Below are 22,068 nucleotides of genomic sequence, written 5' to 3'. Positions count from 1 at the left end.
ACATGAGAAAAAAAAACAAAATTATACAAAATAAAAAGAATAACAGAAAATAATAATACAGTCAAATAGAAAACTGTTTTTACTCGGATTCAAATAAACTCTTTAAATTCACTTTTAATTTGTTTACTGATATATTAGTTTTAATAGTTTTTTTTGCTAATTGGGGAGATTATTGTAATTTTTTATTCCTTTGAAAACAAAACTACTTGACCATGACTTGTGTGGACTTTAGGAATTTTTATCTTATTTTGGTATCTGAGTAACTTATTCATCTCAAATTGGTTTCTTTTTTATTTTTTGTAAATTTGTATAATATATTTTATTTAGTTAATAGTATCTACTGTATGAACTTTAAATAATTTGTATAGATTTTCCGTGTTGAATGTGGAAGGTTTCTTTAAAATTACTTAAATAATTAATCTTTGTACTATTTTAAGAGGGTTTAATATATTGGCATACGCACCACCTCATCCAAGAATACCATATTGTAATAATGATAGTACAATAGGATAATATGCAATTTTTAACTATTGATTCTTAAAATACAGTTTTTCTGCCACTTTCTCGCAGATGCCTCCCTGAATACTATGCGAACCAAAATCGAAAAAATTTAGGTTTTGTATTCCCGCTTCCCGGGCCCAAAAACTAAACAGATTATAAATTCACCAACCGTAATTTTATTTTTTTTGCTAATTTTCTTGGAAAAGTATATCGCGCAATTTAAAACATTTCATCATGATCGTAGAACAACGACGCATCTGATTTTCTTCAACTTTACATGAGAGCGGTTTAAATATATTTGGACACTATGTCACAACTTGATAAATATGAAACTATATCATTTTATACTTAAGTAGTTACATATTATTAGTTAGTTTGTTGAGGGAAGAGAACACTGGCAAAAAGCAGTACACAAGATGTAGGCGCATCAGCAATGGCTGCTTGCCTATAATGAATAATAATAATAATTGTGTATGCGAAGTATCTCAAAAATGTATGAAAAATTTAATAAAAATGAACTACTTTGAACTATGTCACAAGTTCACTCAGATAAACCAATGATAGAGTGTTGTGATAGATTTACGGTTTCCGGGAAGTCACTCACCAATCATCAGAACTCTTCGACGAGAACTTGTGACGTCACGTGCAAAGTAATTTCAAAATTACAAAACTTTAAAAAATCACAACGTTGATAATATGATATATAAAAATGTTTTACAAAATTTTGGTTTAGTTTGATCCTTATTGATGGAAACAAAAAAAATAATTCTGATTTTGAAATCTTTATTTAAAAATGTGTCTTTTATTTTATTTACATGTTTTCTGTTACTTTCTTATATTATGGGGGTAGTATGAATATTTATAGTTTCGCCGTAAATATACTCACAATACTTACTTACATTGCAGAATTTACATTGCAACTCATAGTGATAGCATTTACATATGATAAATCATAATTTCACTCTCTTGATAAAGTGTGTAACCAGCCTTGGACATTGTTTAGAGCTAATGACTCTTGTATTGGGGAGAGTCCTACAATAGTGTAACTGACAAGTGCCAGCCCATTAGTATTCATATTGTGTCGGCTCTGTGCTTGTGTTCATACCAGGTAATGCACATTCCACCGTCTGAGATAGAAGGCCCGCGTTTGGAACTGTGTGATTAGAATATATTATATAAACAGACGCATTATCAAGTAACAGTTTAAGCTTATGTACAGTAAATGCTAGTAAAAATATGTCAACTGAAGCTAGGCTAACAGTGCAAAACAGAGTTTAGTCCTGACAATTATTTATGAATGTAAAACATGGAACTAACTGGCAAAAGCATGAATGTAGAGTAATCTTGAAAAATGCAATTATTAAAATATCCAAAACTTATTTATTTATAAATTTGTTTTATGTTTTAGTTATATGTCGACCAGTTTTGAGGTTACTACTCCATCAAACTAAATCAAAAGCGATTGAAATATAATAAAAAATTAAAGTGGTTTTTACAAATTTATAAACAAATAAATGTAAAATGCGATTTCTTAGACGACAAAGTTGGTAATCAATGTATGACAGGGTACAAAATTACGGAAATAAATGTATGACAAGGGTTAAAGTTTCCGGGTGCGATCCCCGGTGACAACACAAAAAATTGGATGCGATATTTTATAGCCTGGGTGTTTTGTGCTGTAATTCACCATTGTAATTGGGCCTTTGGCCTGTTGTGGTGTAAAAAAAAAATATGTAATGTCAGACTAGAATGCAAAACCAAGTTGAGTTTTATTGATAAGATTAAGAAACGATCACTAAGATGGTTTTGTCATGCGGAACTAATGGATGACGAAAGAATGAAACAGATATATGTTGCGACTGTATTAGTACAGTAGAACTCCGTTTATCTGAACTGCAGTCATCCGGATTGCCAAATATCCAGATCGTAATCAGGAAATATTAAAATAAAGGAGAAGTCTTCAATGAACTTTGCTCGGCATGTTTTAATATGTTTTTAATGCAATTCCAATTCGGATATTTGGATTACTATGGTAATAATAATATTTTTTAATCCAGTAAAAAGACTAATAGTGCAGAGGCAATTTTACCACGCAACACACAAAAAAAACATGTTTTCACTTCATAAATCAGTATTGAAATAACTAACATATATATATATATTTTTTTAATATTCCTAAAAAATAACAATTAAAGTGAAAAAAGTAAACAAATGGTAAAGAATTATCTTTTTTTAAATATGGTGGTCCCAGCATTTGTAGCCACTTCTTGAACAGGGGTGAGTGGATCCACCCGTAGTGGCATGGAGAAGCATATTGATGATCTTTTTAGACATTTCCATAGGCTAAGAATGGTAACAAACAGATAAATTAAAATCTCAAGTCTGGTCGTGTCAAAAGTAGACTCACTCCCATCCAGATTTTTTGAAATGCAACATTTCTTTATGGTGGTTACTTTATTTTTCCTGTAGGGGGTTAGAGGATGATTTCCAGCTAAGAGCTAATTGCTGTACTCCTTTTATAAATTGTCTTTGAATGATTTATTGACAACCACATCTAAAACTTGCAACTGTGAATATCACTTGACTTTAGGTGTCAGGTGATCTTTAAATGCATGAAATGCGAAGTGCTGTCCTTGTGATAGGCGAAAAGGCTTGGCTGTGTGCGTAGGCAGTGTAAATTCTAGTTAAATTGGAAACAACCTAAACCCCTATAGTCCTTAAAATATAGCTTGATTAGAATGACAGCTGTCTAACTAATTTCATTAGTGATGAGAAATTACTGATCACTGATCAAATCGATTTTATCAGTTATTTCATGCAATCATAAAACTCTGTTTCCGAAAATTGATTTAAAAAACGCAAAAACAAGCCTAATATAGTGTGTTTAACATAATTGTTCATAAAAAAATGAGACATTTATACTTTTTTCATGAACAACATCAAACGAATAATTTTTTTATTCAATCAATTTACATTGATCAATTTGTCCCATATCTAACGTTTTTGCAAAATGATGTAACCTTGTAAGAACGTCGTTAATAATGAGGTTTATTTTAGTTTTAAAGCTGATTTTATATATTAATGTTGATTTATGTTTCAAGCATTCTAATAAAATAAAAAATTATCACGCCAGATACAAATGATTTTTCGTGTGTCAATATGTAATCTCTTAATATGTAATTTCTCAAAAATGTAGTTTCTTATGTTTAACTCAATTTTATTTCTTTAAATCAATCTTATCTTTCACTAAACTTAATCTTTATTATTACTTAAATTGATTTTACACACTTATTTTATATAATTTATGAAAGATGGTGGAGTTCTAAAATTGAGAATATATATAAAGAACGTTAGTTATGCTTACTGAAAAAATGTATGTATTTTATGTATTCTTGTTGAACTTCCAAATAAATAAAATATATAAAAAACTCCTTTGACATTACTACAAAGTTATGTCGTCACTTTTTTTGACAACTGTCATTCTAATCATGTTACATTTTAAAGGACTATAATATAACGGGAATGTCTTTTTTAGAAAAATATTTCGAGTAAAAAATATTACTTTATATTCGGGCTAATACGGTGTTATGTAAGAATACTACTTTGACCAGAGTCGAACCTACCATAATAATGAGAGAATAATATCTGTAGTCAGATGGCGGAAGGGACCATCTGTAATTTTTTCTGCTTTTTAGTTTTCAGCAAATAAACATAGAATTTTTTTATTTTAAAAACAGCATCACTATAATGGTAATTTATTATTGAAAAGTCACACTAATATGTTTTTCTTTGTGGATTAAAGTCCCGAAATTGAGTCAAAACGCGTAGTAGAGTAAAACAGTGCTATTCCTAATGCCGTATCTAGTGTAGACAAATATTATATATCAATGTCTTATCTTAATTTATTTCAAGATTTATTCAATTATACACTGAGATGACTTCAACAGATCGTGGCCTACTAAAATTTTTGATTCAGGTACATTAATTTCAAATTATAAAATTTCTAAGTAAGCTATAATTTGTTATTAATATTGATAATTAAAACAGTATCTGTATTATGTAGGTTAGTAATTCTACACTTTGTCACAGCCCAATAATTTTACAAGGCATTCAACTAATTCCATGGCTTTACCTGCAGTTAGTACATTTATTTCATTGGGACTCTTAACATTGTGTGGCTGTAATTATCAATAATTAGTATTTTTAGAACATAATTATTCAATTTGCATAATCTCATTATCATAATTGGATATAGGAAAAGTTAACATATTTCTGGTGGTAAGGTTTGGAGTGTTTTATTCTGTATTCATTACATTATTGAAAATAAAAATTAAATTTCGGTCGATCGAAGGACACACACATACTCGAGAATAAGAACTCACACTGCTCTCCCTGAAAATCTTTGATCCCCAAACAGATTGAAATTTAAAAGAGACATAAGATAGATAAATATCACAGATAAATTCTGAACTAAAAAGTGTTTGATTATCTGCACTGCAGAACCTATATCTAGAAGTTACCTTTCTAATATATATAATTTGTTTTATTTCAGCCATCCATAACTACCGTCCTGCCGGACCATACGGCCTCAGCATCCACGTGGGGGAACTACTGGAGCTGTGCTGCGAGAGCCAGGACTGGTACCACAGCAAGCGCATCGCGGGCCGAAGACCCGAAGACAAGGGCATTGTGCCTAAGAAATATGTCCGCTTGAGGGAGTGCTCAGTAGACAGGTATAGTCACTAGTAGTTACTGACTACCATTCTGGTACCAGAGCATACACGCACACATTTGTAAATATTTATTTATTTGACAATTGTAGTCTGGCATACTTTACGGGTTGTTTAGCCCATTACATAATGCAGATTGAAAATATAAGGCAGAATAACATTGCGAATGACAAGTTAATGAAAAGAAAGCAGGTAGTTTCTAAACTGCCGATATGTACAAACAAATAGGCCCATATTATCTGTCGAAGACGTATTCCTTATTGCCCTATCAATGGGTGAATCTGACTTGCATTCGTACGGCTTCTGGGTGCGTAAAACGATGCGTGAGATCTCGCTTTAGTATAGCGAACATGCAAACAGATCTCTTTCAGTATATTTGAATTATATATACTTCCAGACATTAGCTTATAGAAATGTTTCCGAAGAAAAATATGACAACGTGATTCGAGGGTATTGTAATCCTGCACCACGGCTAGAAATAATCATAGTATACCCATGGTCAACAAAGATCTCCTTAAATACAGTGGAATCCGGATATTAGAATCACTGATAATGTTGTCAATCGGTTATTGTTGTCATCAGTCAGTCCCAAGGTACATTCACGGAGACTGGGCTACTGTCCACCATGAGCCCGTTGCTCGATATCACGTGATTGGCCCATTTCACATCGTGGTAAAAATCCGCACGGCAGGATACAATAACATTGGGTGGATTGATATTTAATGCCAGGCAAACGCAATAACCAGTACATCGTGAGGCCGACAGATCTGACAGGATTTTTTCTGAGAGTAGCCGCTGAATAAATTAAAAATAAGTATTAATCCACCCGAATTTTATTGTGGCGTGTGGATTTCGACGATACGTGTGAAACGGGTCATTTATCTGTTGGATATCATGCGGCTGGTTTGTTTATTTGGAAATTCTAGTAATAATAAAGTCTGTATATACAAATAATCCGCATATTGTGATCAATCTTTGCCTGTTGTTATCATTTATGGTAATTTACATGGATATAAAAAATGTAAATTTTTAGGAATTTCTGCAAAATGATCCTATTGTTCAAAACTATCTAAACATTAAGATCTAACGATAGGTAGGGACCTAAATAGGTTTTTATCTGACGCATAACTATAAGTCCATATAAAGATCTGTTGACATAACCTGTTGTAGTTATAAATAACTCTACATACCATGGCAGACAAAAGGAAAAAAAAAACATTGTATCTTTTTAAGAAAGGAGGAAAATTTAAGAACAAATCTTCAATAAGCTGCTTGAACTGCGTCGGCGGAATAGAGCAAGTTAATGAACATTTCAAATTTCCAACCCAAACATAGATTGAAGAGAGATCGATTTAGGAAAGACAATTAAGATGAATCGGGATTATAATCGACTAGCATTATTGACAAAATCAAGAAAGCAGTGTTGCGTTGGTTTGGACATGTAGAGCGAATGGTCATCGAAAGAACAGCTAAAAGTATTTCGATGCGAATGTTGATGGACGCAGAAGACGTGAAAGACAGAGAAAGACCAAGAAAGACCGAGAAAGACCGAGAAAGACAAAGTACAAACGAATCCAACAAATACTGTAAATGGACATGTCAAAAGTTAGAATACTCGGCATGTGTGCGTGAGAAGATGTATGAAGACAGTGATATGGCATTCTATCCTCTCTGCCTACCCCTACAGTGAGATGGTTGATGGTTTCTTTTGTTTGGGCTGATTAATGTTATAAAAAGTACCAGGCCCAATAAATAGTGATCGCAATAAGCAGATTTCAATGTCAACCCCGTGGTGTAATGGTCAGCGTGTTTGCCTACCATGCAAGAGGTCTCGAGTTCGATTCCCGACATGGTTGATATGAAATATTTATTTAAAAGGGTGTTTTTACACTAGAATATTTCATAGTCCCTGGACTGGTACCTGAAGCGCAAGAGTGATCATCTTACCTTCATGTAACGAAAATGATCAAGATACGCTGCGATTGGTGTACCAATGCAGTGCCCAGTGTACCATTAGGTGCTGAAAGGGAATGATGATAAGCAGATTCCACTATATTATAAAAGGCAATAGCGGCTAAACAAAAACTAATCTGTAAATGCCTGTTGGCCATAAATAAACCGCCGACATGTACAGAAAAATATGTCTTCGAAAAGGTGTCTACAGATTAGAAAAATTGTACTGTAGTATTTGAAAACAATATGAGCATGTGAGTACATAATATTGCATATGCCAACTAAATATGCAGTTCATTGGGTTTGTTGCTCTCTAAATTCTCACTGGATTCTTATCACCGGTTTCCTGTTCTAATTTAAAATATTTTTTGATTATGATTCCAATAGGCCTTTAGTAATAATAATAAAGGTTTATTAACAAATATAACAAAGATTTATTTGTCTACTACATGTTTTTGGTAATAGATTTCTCTGGATTATGTATAGTCTACCTTACTAGGTATAATCTGTTTTAAGGCAGACATTTTTATGTGTAGAGCAAAATATTTAAAACACGATTGCCCAGTGAAGACATAGTGATCTAAATTTGTTGCAACAGAGAGGGAAAACGTTTTTGAGAAGGGAATATGGAAGTCTAGGCATTTATTTACAGGGCTTATGACTTGTCATTAGCTGGTTTAAGTGGCCACTTTACATACTAACATTCACCATTCTGCCCATGTTTAAACATCCACATTTCCTCAACTCTTCCATCTGTTGACTTTTGTGAAGTAAAGGAGCTGAAACATCATGTGGGTGAGATTCATCCGGCTGAACCAATTCACTTAGTAGGCAATGACTGAAAACAATTTTCCAATTTTCGTACTTCTTCTTATACCAGTTAGTTAATTCAACAATGTTTTGAGTATGTCCAAATGTTTGCAAACAGGTTGGAGTCCCCCCCTTCCTTGAGAGTTATTATATTATATCCCTCCCTTGGGAGTTATTTCTATATTTATATTAAATATATTTCTATAACTCCAGCCTGTCTGCAAACATTTAAATATACTCAAAACATTGTTGAAGAAATAGTGAATTTATTATACAATTGAACTAGCCTTTGAATGGTAATTTTAACCCCTAACTACCCGTGTCATATATCAGGGCCAGTTATTTCCTTTCTTTTTAAATTTACATATTTGATTTACCAAATTTTTTGCTACAAGTTGGGGTAAAGTGGGATTCGAACCTAGGGCCTCTGATCCGTGAGTCCGCAACACTAGCCACGGGACCACAACCCGATTCTTGTTGATTTATTACTAATAGTTAAAAATCAAACTACATAAAGTACTTGAAACTTTGTATAATTATCCTTTTTTTATGCAAAAAAAAATAATTTTAACCCTTCCAGCCCCCGGAAATTAAGCTTTATTCACTCCCCTACTGAAATAAAAAAGCAGTGATTTAAATTTTTTGATTACTGGTATCCCTAATTACGTCTCAATTTTTTACTACTCATGTTAAGGCTGTAGTCCGGTAAAACGAACGCAAAATTAGGAAATCATACGATTTTGCCGTTTTAAAACGAATGTTTTTTTTTTAATCACGCAATAACAAAAAATTAAAAAAACATAAATTAGATAAAAACAATATTTTTTAAAGGTATTTCTGTTAAAAAATATACTCAAAAGTTTTATGTAACTAAAATATAATTACTTTTAGACCGGCAGATTACGCCATTTCAAATTTAGACTAAACTTAGGTATCTGGGATCTCAATAAAGACTAAGTATTGAACAAAAATTTGTTGCAATAATTTGAAGATAATAAATTTAACAAAAAAGTGGCTGCGGCCAAACTTTAATTTTTTGTTTTTGAAAAAAAATACAAGCATTTTAAATCACATATATTTTTGTGACATTTTTTTATTTTTTTTATTGAAATACTTTAGTTGAAACCTTTTTTAATAGGATTGTATTCTTTTTTTTTGAAAAAAGAAGATAATTCTGGTTGTAATATTCAATTTAAAACAATATCTTATTGACTTTTCCGTGACCTTCAGACCAGCCCTATCGAAAGCGATTAGGTATTTCCTTTTTTTATTTTTTTTTAAGTATTACCGAACATGGATGGATTTAAGTGTACAATAGTCATAAATAATGTTATTGAATAAGTAAAGATTTAATATTGTATTATACTATGTTCGTCATAGAACTAAATAAAAGGTATTACAATGTCTGATCACTAAATACAAATTATTTAAGCTCTGCACTGAAAAACGCAAGATCCCGCAAATACCCTGCGGGATTGAAAATCTTTCATTCTGAAAATATGTCGGAAATCAGTTGCGCAATAAGAAGCCCTATACTATGCCCACTAACATCTACTGTATAATTGGGAATCAGGAGATGTTAAAAGTTTCAACTGAAACTAGTTATTTAATATAATTTTTGAAACGAGGTTCGGATGGAACCTTGTTATTCCAAGGGGTCGATATGTAAACCAGTTTTCTGTTTTGTGTGTATTCATTTTTTAAATATTTTTTATTGAAGAACATCTTTGTCAAATACAATTGACAAGTGTGAACATCAGTTGGCATCTTATCTATTAACACAATAAATAAATTGACGAATTAAGCAAATTAGAAACATGTGCTTTTCGCCTTGTTTTCAATGTCAACCGAGTTTTGGTTTGTTTAGACATTTCACAAGAATATTAAATGGAATTCAACAATTGTGATGTAATCATCATAGAACGTGCATCTCTTCCCCGGTTAAACTCAATATTTTACCATTTTTAAAAGTTTTTTAAGTGTTTGCTTTTACGCAGTTCAAAGTTATGTAGTGTAAATACTTACCTATAAAAAATAAAATTATTATTTTCAGTTTCTCAACCTGTCATTGGACGATTGTAGTGCTCGCTTAACACACTGTGTGACATCAACCATTCTGCCTATGTTTGAACTTGCATATTTTTGAAATTTTCTGACTGTTTATTTTTGTGAAGCAAAAAAGAATTAACCATTATTGATGTGGTAAGATTCTTCTGAATTTTTTTTCTATAAGAAAAAGTTAATAATATTTTGAGTATGCCTAAGTCTTTGTAGGCAAGTATTGTATTTGATTTTATCAAGATTGACAAATAATTAAACGGGGATTGAGAAACACTTAAAAATAAAATATAAATCAACAAACAAAATAATGAAATATTAATGTTTAAAAATTTGCCCAAAACACTTCTTGATGAATGATGTAATGGTAAAGAAATATTTTGAGAGTTAAAGAACAAGATCTTTTTTCACTCTGGTCATATATTTTACCCCATTTGTTGAAATCGAAACAATGAGGAACTTCAGCCCTACAGCAAATTGGACACAAAAAATGTTTTCTTGTGTGTGGTCAAAATTAGAGCATTAATTTATACGGTTTCTTAAAAACGTACCAAAAAAAATATTGAAAAATATTTGAATAAAAATGAACTACTTTGAAGGACGTCACTAGTTAATATAAATCAACCAATGGTAAGAGAGCTGTGAAAGATGTTCGGTTTACTTACCATTAACGGACTAATTGGCAGATCTTACCAGAATAAGTGAAAGAGAATCTCTGACGTCACACGCGGAGTAATTTAAATTTTTTTGGCTCAGTTTAATAGTCTATTAAAAAAAAAAAACCACTGAACTTCCAAATTTTATCAAGTTTCATATCCTGAGTTAATCACTACAACTAGGTAACTTCTAAATCAGCATTTATAGACAAGTCATGCATTAAAATCACCATAATATGATTTGAATGAACCACGACTATTTGTAGCATTCATGGAGGAAAATACAAAGTTGTGTTTTTAAAATGCCAATTTTGAAGTTACCTGGAATTTTATTTATTTATATGGAAATAGATGCTTATTGTACAGCGCCCTTAAGGTGATTTTCACAGAAATGGCGCTATGTAAATTATCCTACATAAATAATCCTTGAAAAACAAAATTAAATTTTATAAAAGTAAAATTTTACCTGCGTGAGCCACATTCGGCTCGCAAGCCACAGTTTGCCGACCACTGGCCTATTTTAATGTCGGTGAACCAAGTGAACTTACAATTTTTGCTTGTGTTAGAATGTTTTATATGAAATCTTTCTGTCACGCGGGCACACAAAAGCAAAGGTGGAATGATTTGAATAGATTGTGATCAATTGTGTTCTCTTTTTGTTTTACAGAACAGGGTCTGTGGAAATTGTCAGCATTGTTCAACCACAAATAGTACAGGAAATCACACAGACTTTAAGATCCTGGAGTCATCACTGGAAGCACCTATATGTGGTTAGTAATCTACTTTTTTATTCTAAATCGGTGTCTGTGCCTGTGTTACAAAGAGTCACTTACCTTAACCTTACCTTACCCTGAATTCTCCAATTTTAACCATTAGATGGTGTTGTCTTAACCGTCAAACTTGATTTACGATGGACTTCTTAATATTCACGGCTCTAAAGTCATGCTCTGTATTTGGTGGGACCAGCTCGATGTAGTGTATTATGTGTGTTAAACCCGTGTGAAACAATCACAGGCGATCGTTATCAAACGCAATTAATGCGTTTGAGCCGAGTATTGAAAGACAAACGGCCGCAATGCGAGAGACACAATAAAGTGATTTTGCAGCATGACAATGGTCCTCGACCCCATGTTGCAAAAGTGATCAAGACATTCTTGGAAACGTTGAAATGGGAAGCCCTACTCCACCTGCCGTATTCTCCAGACGTTGCTCTCTCTGACTATCACGGCCTGGCTAATGGCTTCCGATCTTATGAAGAAGTAAAAAATTGGATCGCTTCAAAAGATGCGGGATTTCGACGCGGAATTTGTACGCTGCCCGAAAGATGGAAAAAAATAGTGGCCAATAGTACTTTGAATCATAAATGCATAACAAGTTTTTTACAATAGAGCCTTGAACTTCAGAAAGAAAATGGCAGAAGCAAAGTTATTATTAATATTATTGTATTAATTTTAAGCGAGCAGCTTAAAACTGATATGCTTACATATATTTTAACGAATGTTAGTTGTTGGCGCACTTTTACTTTTCCAAAACAAATCTAGTCCATTTTTTAACCCATTGATATAGAAATAGATTGAAATACTTCCGTGGATTTAGATTGAATCTGGTTTTCTCCAGCCTGAGACTGTGGCCTCGAGGACAAGCATCTTATTTAAACTCGAACATGGGATCAAATTTGGGCAGCTATAATGACTGTTGAGAGAGTTGTACACCTAATAGTATTAATAACTCCCAAGAGGATTGAATCCAGTTCTTGGCTACAAAAATTTGGCCAGACTCAAAATATTGTTAAATTTTTCTGTTTTGGTTTATGAATGCAGTTTAACCTATTTTTTTTCACTTAGAACACTCTACTATCTTTATGATTGTTTTTAATCTAGATATACCACAAACTTCAGATTCTTTGAAATAAATTAATAATTTTAAGAAGAACACTGCAGTAGTTATGATGCTACAGTGATATTTTCATATTTTAACAGTCAAATGAGCAAATATCTTAAAAAATATTGGGCATTATAGTGTCAAGTTACAAGCATTAATACATTTAAAAATTTTTGTGCTCTCCTACAAAATGGCTAATTTAGATATACCACAGTGTACTTTTGGGGGTGCGAAGTATAGAGTGAGATACGGGTGTCCTCGATAGCTATCGATATCTAAACCTTCTCCTGCTAAAAATGGAAGATACAGGGCCGATGCTCGGGAGAATTTATCTTCAACTATACCGTCTTTGTGAAGATATACCTTACGTTTGTAATCGCCCCCCTGATTGCTCATTTTATAATATCAATTTTACACGTTTGCCATTTTGTTACATTTTTATAGACTGGTGGAGAACAGTTCAAATTCATAGAGGTCAGCATGCGCGCCCTCCTAGAGCTGCGAAGTGCCATACTGTCAGGAACTCTTCCCCTAGACCAGCTCAAGAAGGACCAGAGGATGGCCATCTACACCATGGACAGAGGAAACAGGTATGGTCTAAGAAAACTCGGATGGTAGTTATTCTGAATGTTTTTTTAAAAATGCCATTATGGCTTTACAACATTTTTACAGAAGCAAACAAGTCAGATAAAATTGTAAAAAATAGGATACAAATAAAAATATTGGAAATTAAGAAATAAATATATTGTGATAGCTCACACCCAAGACAATTTTAACCCAACTGGCGTGGGCTCTTCAGATGAGATTTAAATATATATCACATACTATCTGCTTGTGTAGAGATAAAGAATGGTGGAATTTTTATGGCTCGACGAATTTGTATGGAAAAAAATCTTCGACATTTTATTGAGTTATAGTGACGATTTAGATGTTTATTTACGTTTGGGATTGTACTTCAGGATGTCAATAAGGATTTTTTCAACAATTATAGGGAAATATCACATACTAAAAATATCGATAAAAATATGTATATGAAATGGATTTAGAATAATTAATTGTATTTTCAAAATCAATATGCATATTGTGGAGAAATGTTTTCATATATATCTTTAAAAAAGAAATTATAAAATAATATGTCATTGTTGTAAATCTGCCACTGATGTTTTTTATACTTCTTTTAGGGAACTCGGCATGGACCTTACAGTACGATGCAGTACCACAGGAGCTCAGGTTGACCCGAGGAATGTGTCCACCTGCCAACTATATTCCTTGCATGTGGAGACCGCAGAGAGCATAAAGCAAAGAAATGCAAGTATTTTTTGTTGTATAAATTGAAAATTAGTTGAAAGGATGAATGCAGTACGAAATATAGAAAATTCATAAAATAGTTAACAAACAGAAACAAAAACTAATAATAAAAATTCAAATAAAAAATGAAAAATGAAAAATCTCCGTCCTTAAGAATATAACCTTTACCAAGCAATTCTTAGCAATAAGCAGGGGTGAATCGTCTATATAAGCGATTATTATTAGTTCACCTTTATATTTGACTATCTATAATAATGTTTCACAGTAACTTTATTTAAAGAAAAACAAACAAATAATAACATATTACAACAGAGATGAAGAACATTTAATAGAAGTCTAGGCATCTACGGGGCTTATGACCTGCCAATGGCTGATTTAAGTGGCCACTTTACACACTAACATTTGGACAAACTCAAAATATTGTAATAATATTAATAAAAATACGTATATAGTTTTATTCTACTTTTATTTACAAATTTTTTACTAGTGACCGGGTTTCGTCGTGACCGACATCGTCGGACTGGTGTTGAAAATATTGTTGTAAACAAATAATTATTATTTCTTATAAACCGTTACCACCATTTGTATTTTTCTCCAAATATAAATAAAAATATTAATAAAACGTGCCCAGCGCCAGAAGTGGAATAAGTATACTATATTTTGATCATCTTAAACCCAGTCGCGTTTTTTTTTCTCCTAGAGTAAGCTTGCAGATTACACAAATTATTTATGTTGACCACCATTACTTTCATGCAGAAAACTGTCAGCTCGATAGTCTGAAGTTAGTTTCTATCATTATACAAACTTTTTTGTAGAAAATTGTCATTTTAAACAGTTTAATGTGTTTTTTGTGAACACTTTCGTGTTTTTGACAACTCAAGAGTTTCAAGTTAGTCTCTATCATTAAACCAACTTGTTGGTAAGTTAAATCGATAATCGAAATTATTGCTGCCATTTTCATGTAATTTTGCAAACAGTTTATTGTGTTTTACGAAAAAAAAATTGCCGCCATTTGTTTTATAGACATTTATTATTTATGAATATGATATTCAAAAAGTTGCAAGAAAAAAAATGGTTCAAACATTGCCGCATAATAATAGAATTCTCGTGTATTCCATTGCAGTAATCTAGACACAGCATTTACAGAAAAATACCTTTTGAATTCATTGTAGACCTATTTCGCGAAGGTTCCGGGTTCAATTCCTGGTGAGAACACAAAAATTTAAATGTGATTTTTTTCAAGCCTGGGTGTTCTGTGCTGTAATTGGCCCTCATGGCCTGTTGTGGTGCAAAAAAAATAAAATAATTCACGAATCTAATGATTATCTTTTGTTTTTAGCAGGAACTCGGCCACAATACGTCTCTCTCCTCGCAGTCCCAGAATGCCTCCTCCTCGTACAGCTTCTTCGTGTCGGTAAGGAACTTCGTCTGCAAGATGTCGGAGGATGCGGAGCTCCTCATGTCGCTCTACGATGGCGCAGAGAACCGGCACTTCACCGAGAGTTACGTAGTGCGATGGTCCCGGGGAGGGCTCGCCAGTGACATTGACCAGCTGCACAACTTAAGGGTTTTATTCACGGTAATTCCAAATTTCTCAGTTGCAGTTACATATATAATTTATAATTTTTGTCTATATCAATAGCAATTTGAAACTTATTGACGTGAGGATGAAGAAAAAACTACTTGTTCTATTGAAAGCTGAACTTAAGAGGAAACACGGTCTCACTTTTACTTTTACATACTAACGTACTTCCGAATTTAAAAACAAAAATAATTTGAAAATGGAGACGACCTTAATGTCACGGACTAGCATCCCTTCCACAAACCCCTACTCCTACCCTACCCAGCCCCTTCCCTAGTCCGCATCCAGTGCGTATCGCTTTGTTGGTCAAATACGTTTATCATCTCAATTAAAAAAAAACTAGTAAAAAATGTGAATTTTAAAAAAAAATTCAATCAGGATATGTTTTTAAGTACATCATTAAAAAAAATCATCTGAAGTTTCGCAGTATGGCTCTGAAAAATCGTGTATGCTAAATTAATTCAAATCAAATTCTGAGGTGCAGGTTATTCAGAATAGAGCGATCAGAAATGTGTTTCACCTACCGTATGATACTCATGTAAGGGGACATTTATTTTGAAACAAAAATCATGCCTTTTAGCATGCTTTCCTATTTCGAGATAACTGACACTATCATTAATACTACTCTCGACTCAATGCACAGTAACATAAAGCCCGCTTTCATTAGAGACATCCATCAGTACAGTACTCGATCAAAAAATAATATTTATATTGGATCTGTGAAGTCTACGAAGTTTGGTACTAGATCTTTACAATACATAGGTTTCAAGGAATTTAATAAATTGCCACAAAAATTTAAAGTACCAATTTCAAAATATAGAAACAAGACGTGCAAATTGAAGAATGATTTTTTCCAGAAGTACTTTAAATAAATAATGTTAGTTTATCCAGATTGAACATATAACTTTTAATATTTTACCGTTTTTGCTTGTATATGTAATTTTTAATACTATAGAAATGTTATATGTGTTTTTTTTATACTTTTTTAGCTTGTATACGTAATTTTAATACGTTTTTGATTTAAAAAATTAACCTGTATTGGGTGTGCGCATATTTTGTTAATTAAAAAAAAAACTTTTTTTATTTTGTACTAGTTCAGTTTTTATATATGTAATTTTTACATTTTTACATACATGTAATTTTTAAACTTTTTATATTTTTCAATTTTTCTTTCCCAGATTGCATAATGTATACATCATTTTGAATTTATTTCCATGCCTAGTATTATGTTTATTTTGTTATTTTTAAGTATTTTTCATACCCTTTTTAATTTGTAGTATATCATAATTTCAATTTTTCTGCTTTTGTAAATAAAATATATAAACGTCTTTAAATAAATATTGTTATCTGTATGTCCCTAAATGAGTTTTTTTTTTAAAACTCCTTGGGAATATTGTATATAATTATGTATAATATGTTTTCAATTTAATAAAAAAAATATATATATATACGTAGATAGATAGATGGACCTGGACTGATATTCTGAATGGAATTGCGCGCGAAAAGATGGCTCTGTTAGCGTGTATTCAGTACGTAAATACGCGTTAAAAATGTGTTTTCTATGCGCGCTTTTGCGCTCAGAATGTACATCATTTATGCGTTCTTGTTCTATGCATATTGTTCTTTATAAATGTAATTGAAATTGTTACAGGATCTCGGAACAAGTGATATAAAGAGGGAGAAAGTGTATCTAGTCTGTTATGTTGTAAGAGTTGGAGGAATGGATGTGCAAAATCTTGATAATAGGTAAGATAATTTGTTCGCTCATATTATATTACATACACAAAATTATAATTTATACAAAGTTGCTTTGACTATCTGACTATTTACCCTGTTCTAAGACAGTAAACAAAAAAATATAAAAAACAGTAATCAATATGTAGAAACAATTATAAAAGTAGTGGACAAAATGAAAAACAGTGAAAAATGGAGTAAAAACATAGTATAAAATGGAGTAAAAACATAGTAATAAATGTAGTATAAAATTTAGTGAAAACATAGTAAAAAACAAAATGATAAAAAAAAAACCAGTAAAATGTGTAGCAAAACCGAATACATACTAAGAAACATATTTAAATTCATTAAAAAAAAAAAAAAAATTGTGTATAGAAAAAAACATATTAAGAAAAACATAGCAAATACTGAGTAAAACGAGAAAAAAACATTGTAAAAAATAAATTAAAAGATGTAATACAAAAAATAAAAAATATTCCGCCTTATTTTCCAATATTTTATGCATCTTTTTGGATTTTCACAGCCTTTTCCATATTCTGTTATTGTTTATAATTTCAAAAAAACTATGTAATAAAAATTAGATTTTTCAAATTGTTAACTAAAAATAGAATAGTTAAATAAAAATTTCAAGTAACCTAACTCAAATATAATCAATTTGAATATTAGTGATCGAGATGGACATTTATTGCCATAGAAAGAAGTAAATTTTTTGAGAAGGGAATGGATGGATCTTGTCATTGGTGTAACTTTCACCATTCTGTCTTATGTTCAAACATCCAAATTTTCTCAAATCTTTCATCTATTGACTTGTGAAAAAAAACCTTTCTCAAAAATGTTCTCCCCTCTGTTGTCTCTTCTCTCTTTCAGCTTCTTTTTTTTATATTGGCACATTTCTACTACTAACATAAAAGAAAAAACAACAAATTATCACAAAAAATCAACTAAACACAAAAAACAAAACTATGCTAAGAATTTTTGAAACAGTATGAAACAATTTCAGGCGCAGCTCAGTGGCCGCAGCGCTCGCCAGTGGGAGGTCTGTGTCCCAGTCGGGAGGGTCGGTGGGGAGCGGTATCGAGGCGTGGGGAAAGGGGAACGGTATGAGAAGGCCCCTAGGAGTAGCCGTTATGGACATCACCCACTTCCTGTCCGGACAGCTGGACGTAGACGATGACAAACATCATTGTGTGTCTTTCTTTCCGTAAGTTCATATAAACATTTGAAACTGTCAAGATGTTATAGTGAAGAATTTTCAAATATTTTTTTATGCGATTGGTTAACATGTTTAAATTAACAAGAGAAGTTTGACAGCTTGAATAAGAAAGTTCAGTGTTTTTTTTATTTGTCAATAGATTACTAAACTAAGCCAAAAATTATTTAAAAAAAAAAATATGTATCAAATTACCAGTGCTATGATTTTTTAAAGTTTTGTGTTTTTGAAATTACTTAACTTGTGATGTCTCAAGTTCTCTTCCCCTTCTTCTCGATGAGTTCTGCGGATTCGTCTGTAGACTTACCGGAAACCTATCAAAACTCTATCATTGGTTGATTCGGAAGAACTAGGGACGTCATGCAAAGTAGTTAATTTTTTTTTTTTTTCATAAATTTTCAAGAAACTTCGCCGTACAATTGAATGCTCCAATTTTTACCACGCTTAAGATTTTTACTCTTGGCGCTAAAATGACACACGTGCCGTTTGTCCCACAGGGAGTGAAATGTCTCATTTTCGGGTAATTAACCTTTCCCCCATAAATCATCCAAAAATTACACATGATCCGAACGGGGGACCAAACAACCCCAGCGCCTACTTGTATATGGCGTCAGGAGAATAAAACGTTGAAAATGTTTATGACTGCAATAATTTATTCATGTTTTCACGTACACATATTTTACTCATTCGTGTATTTTATTAATTTTTGTTGGTTTGCCGAATGCTTATGTACATAAAGTGAAATTGACCAAATCGGTCTATAGGGGATTCGAATCCCCCCCTTGGGTCCGACTAGGTTAATAACATAACCATTGTAATTTTTTGCTTATTTAGAAATAAAAATATGAAAAGAAATATTGGATATTCAAGTTTGACTATTTAAATGTGAAATATATTGTTTAGATGTGAAAAAGAATATCTGGATACATTACTAAGAAGAATAATAGCCAATAAAGATTTGAAGGGCGACACCAAAACAGGACAGGCTTTGTGGCTCTCGGTCAAACTTCTGCGTGGAGATATCAAACAGGTGAAAAAATAATTTATAATATGTTATTCTCTTTTCATTTACATTTACATTTTTACATTTTTTTTTTTTGCACCACAACAGGCCAGGAGGCCTAATTACAGTGGTGAATTACATCACAGAGCACCCAGGCTTGAGAAAAATCACATTTTAATTTTTGTGTTCTCACCGGGAATCGAACCCGGAACCTTCCGTGCGTGAATCAAGCGTCTTGACCACTACGCCACGGAGGCCGCCGATTTCATGTTATTTCTCAGTATTCTAAAAGAATTATTATATATTGCCTGTCCTGATTTATTTATTAAACAATTTTAGTGAGAATTACTTTACGGGTTGTTGATCTATTAGTATTATTTCACCTACATACTAGTCAACACCTAAAAATATTTTTCAGTTTTATAATTAATAATTCATTCAGATGAATCTCACCCGCATCAATAAAGGTTTCTGCCCTTCAACTTCACAAGCATCAATAGATGGAAAAATTGAAGGAATATAGATGTTTGAATATAGGCAGAATGGTAAATGTTATACAGTGTGTAAAGTGGCCACTTAAACCAGCCAATGACAATTGGTCATAAGCCCTGTAGATGCCTAGACTTGTATATTACCTTCTCTAATATGTTCTTCATTTTTGTTGTAATATGTTAATATTAACAGCTCCCTAGGGAGTTGAATCCAGTCCTTGTCTACGAAAAAATTTAAACAAACTCACAATATTACAGCTCACAATGCTGCAGGAACGGCGAGAAAAGGGTGACCTGATAGAGACATACAAGATACTCAACAGTTACAATAGCTGCCCAAATTTGGATTCCATGTTCAAGCTTAAACAAGATACTCGTCTTCGAGGCCACAGTCTCAGGCTGGAGAAAATAAGATTTAATCTAAATCCTCGGAAGTATTTCCTGAGTAATAGGGTTGTTGACGGTTGGAATAAGCTGCCACAAGAGCTGATCTCAATGTGTAGTCTCAATGGGTTCAAAAATGGACTAGATTTGTTTCGGAAAAGTTAAAGTGTGCCAACATCTAACTTTCATTAAAATAGATTTAAGCATATCAGCTTTAAGCTGCTCGCTTAAAATTAATACAATAATAATAATATTGTTAATAGTATTTTTGTTTCTCTGTCCGTCACCATATTTAACTCATTTCGGATCAATGGTGGAGATTGCTGTCATTGTTTTAATACGCCTCATATATTAGTTTACGTAGTTGGCATTGATTTTACTAAATGTTTATCCTGGGCAGATAAGGGACGAGGTCCCGCACTTGGTGGTGGGCAACGTCTCCATAGCGCGCAAGATGGGCTTCCCGGAGGTGATACTGCCAGGGGACGCCAGGAACGATCTGTACCTGTGTCTGGTGCAGGGATGCTTCACTCGGGCCACGGGCAAGTCTACAGACAGGAACATCCAGGTCACCACCAGGGTCTGCAACCAGTATGGACAGATGATTCCGGTAACTATTATTAATTCTCCCTTCCTGGTGATGTATAGCTAGTACACATTGCATCTGATAACCATAATATCTCTATAAGTATAATAAATACTGGGTCAAGATTTTCGATATTCAAAAAATTGAGGTAAATAAAAAAATGTGTAATTTATTGTTTCACTAAATTCAGAGTAGGTGCAGTGTAATTGGCCATTTTAATGAAGTGTCTAATTTTGTCATTTTACTCAATTGTGACATGCCGCATGGCATGGCAGGTTGATGCATGAAGAATAATAAAGTCTTTACATCAATAAATTACGTTGCAGAAAGTTTGGTAATAGATAAAAAGAAATGTTAGTAGAAATATTATTTTAAGTTATAAACATAATTTGAAAAGAAGATAGTTTAAACAGTTATCATAAAAGTGTGAAACAGTTTTGCCGTGATGTAAATGACAGTTGAAATAATGTGGTGCCATACTAAAAAAAGTGATATCATTTAAATAAAATTTCACAATATTTAGGGAAAAAAATCACTGTAGGCACTTTAAGAAAATTCAAATTTTTAATTTCGTATTTTTAAGGTTAAGTACCTACACAAAATTATTTAAACATTTTTTAATTTAATAAAAAAAAACACATTGTGGTATTGATTGAAAAAATACTTTTTTTAAAAATTAAATAGATAAATATGAATAATCCCGAGTTATGACCGTTTTTACAATTTTTCTGCAGTTTTTCATTTCCTCACTTTAGCGTTTTCATCAGTTTAACACTTTTTTTACTGCTCCCTTGGAAAACTTATAACAGGGGTTTTTCTGTACATATTTAAATAATAATATTTAATATAATGTGTTATTTTGACAGGGAGTAATTTCACTAGGAGGGGGCGTGCAACCGTTGAACGAGTATAACTCTGTAGTGTACTACCACGAGGATAAACCGCGGTGGCTAGAAACTTTCAAAGTAAGTTCTTAATCAAATTATAAATAATTTATTTCACAAACATTTCATTAAAGTGTGTTCTAACACTGTTTCTGAAAAGAGGAACTTTCGTAACAGTGAAAATGGATTCACCATGAGCTTGATTGACAGCCCTGAGCAACTGAGAAGAAAGGGTATCTCACTGTAGTTTTTTCAATTTGTGATTAATCAAATACACATTGAAGAAATATAGTGTCA

At 32.4% G+C, this 22,068-nt stretch overlaps 1 protein-coding gene across 1 annotated transcript in view; it reads left to right on the top strand.

Moving 5' to 3' along the window:
• The window catches only part of mbc (dedicator of cytokinesis protein myoblast city), an 80,005-nt gene that overhangs the window by 5,994 nt on the left and 51,943 nt on the right, over positions 1-22,068 (top strand). Inside the window, exons 2-11 of the mRNA XM_088239029.1 lie at positions 5,054-5,234; positions 11,376-11,478; positions 13,034-13,179; positions 13,771-13,897; positions 15,237-15,476; positions 17,131-17,225; positions 18,214-18,414; positions 19,327-19,453; positions 20,702-20,911; positions 21,754-21,852. Coding sequence (XP_088095155.1) covers positions 5,054-5,234; positions 11,376-11,478; positions 13,034-13,179; positions 13,771-13,897; positions 15,237-15,476; positions 17,131-17,225; positions 18,214-18,414; positions 19,327-19,453; positions 20,702-20,911; positions 21,754-21,852 — 1,529 coding nt within the window. The remainder of the gene's footprint in view (positions 1-5,053; positions 5,235-11,375; positions 11,479-13,033; positions 13,180-13,770; positions 13,898-15,236; positions 15,477-17,130; positions 17,226-18,213; positions 18,415-19,326; positions 19,454-20,701; positions 20,912-21,753; positions 21,853-22,068) is intronic.

Source organism: Micrasema longulum, unplaced genomic scaffold, assembly GCF_059751315.1.
Source record: "Micrasema longulum isolate JH-2025_06_02 unplaced genomic scaffold, ASM5975131v1 h1tg002045l, whole genome shotgun sequence".
NCBI classification, from domain to species: Eukaryota; Metazoa; Arthropoda; class Insecta; order Trichoptera; family Brachycentridae; genus Micrasema; species Micrasema longulum.
This window is presented reverse-complemented; position numbering and strand designations above follow the sequence as displayed.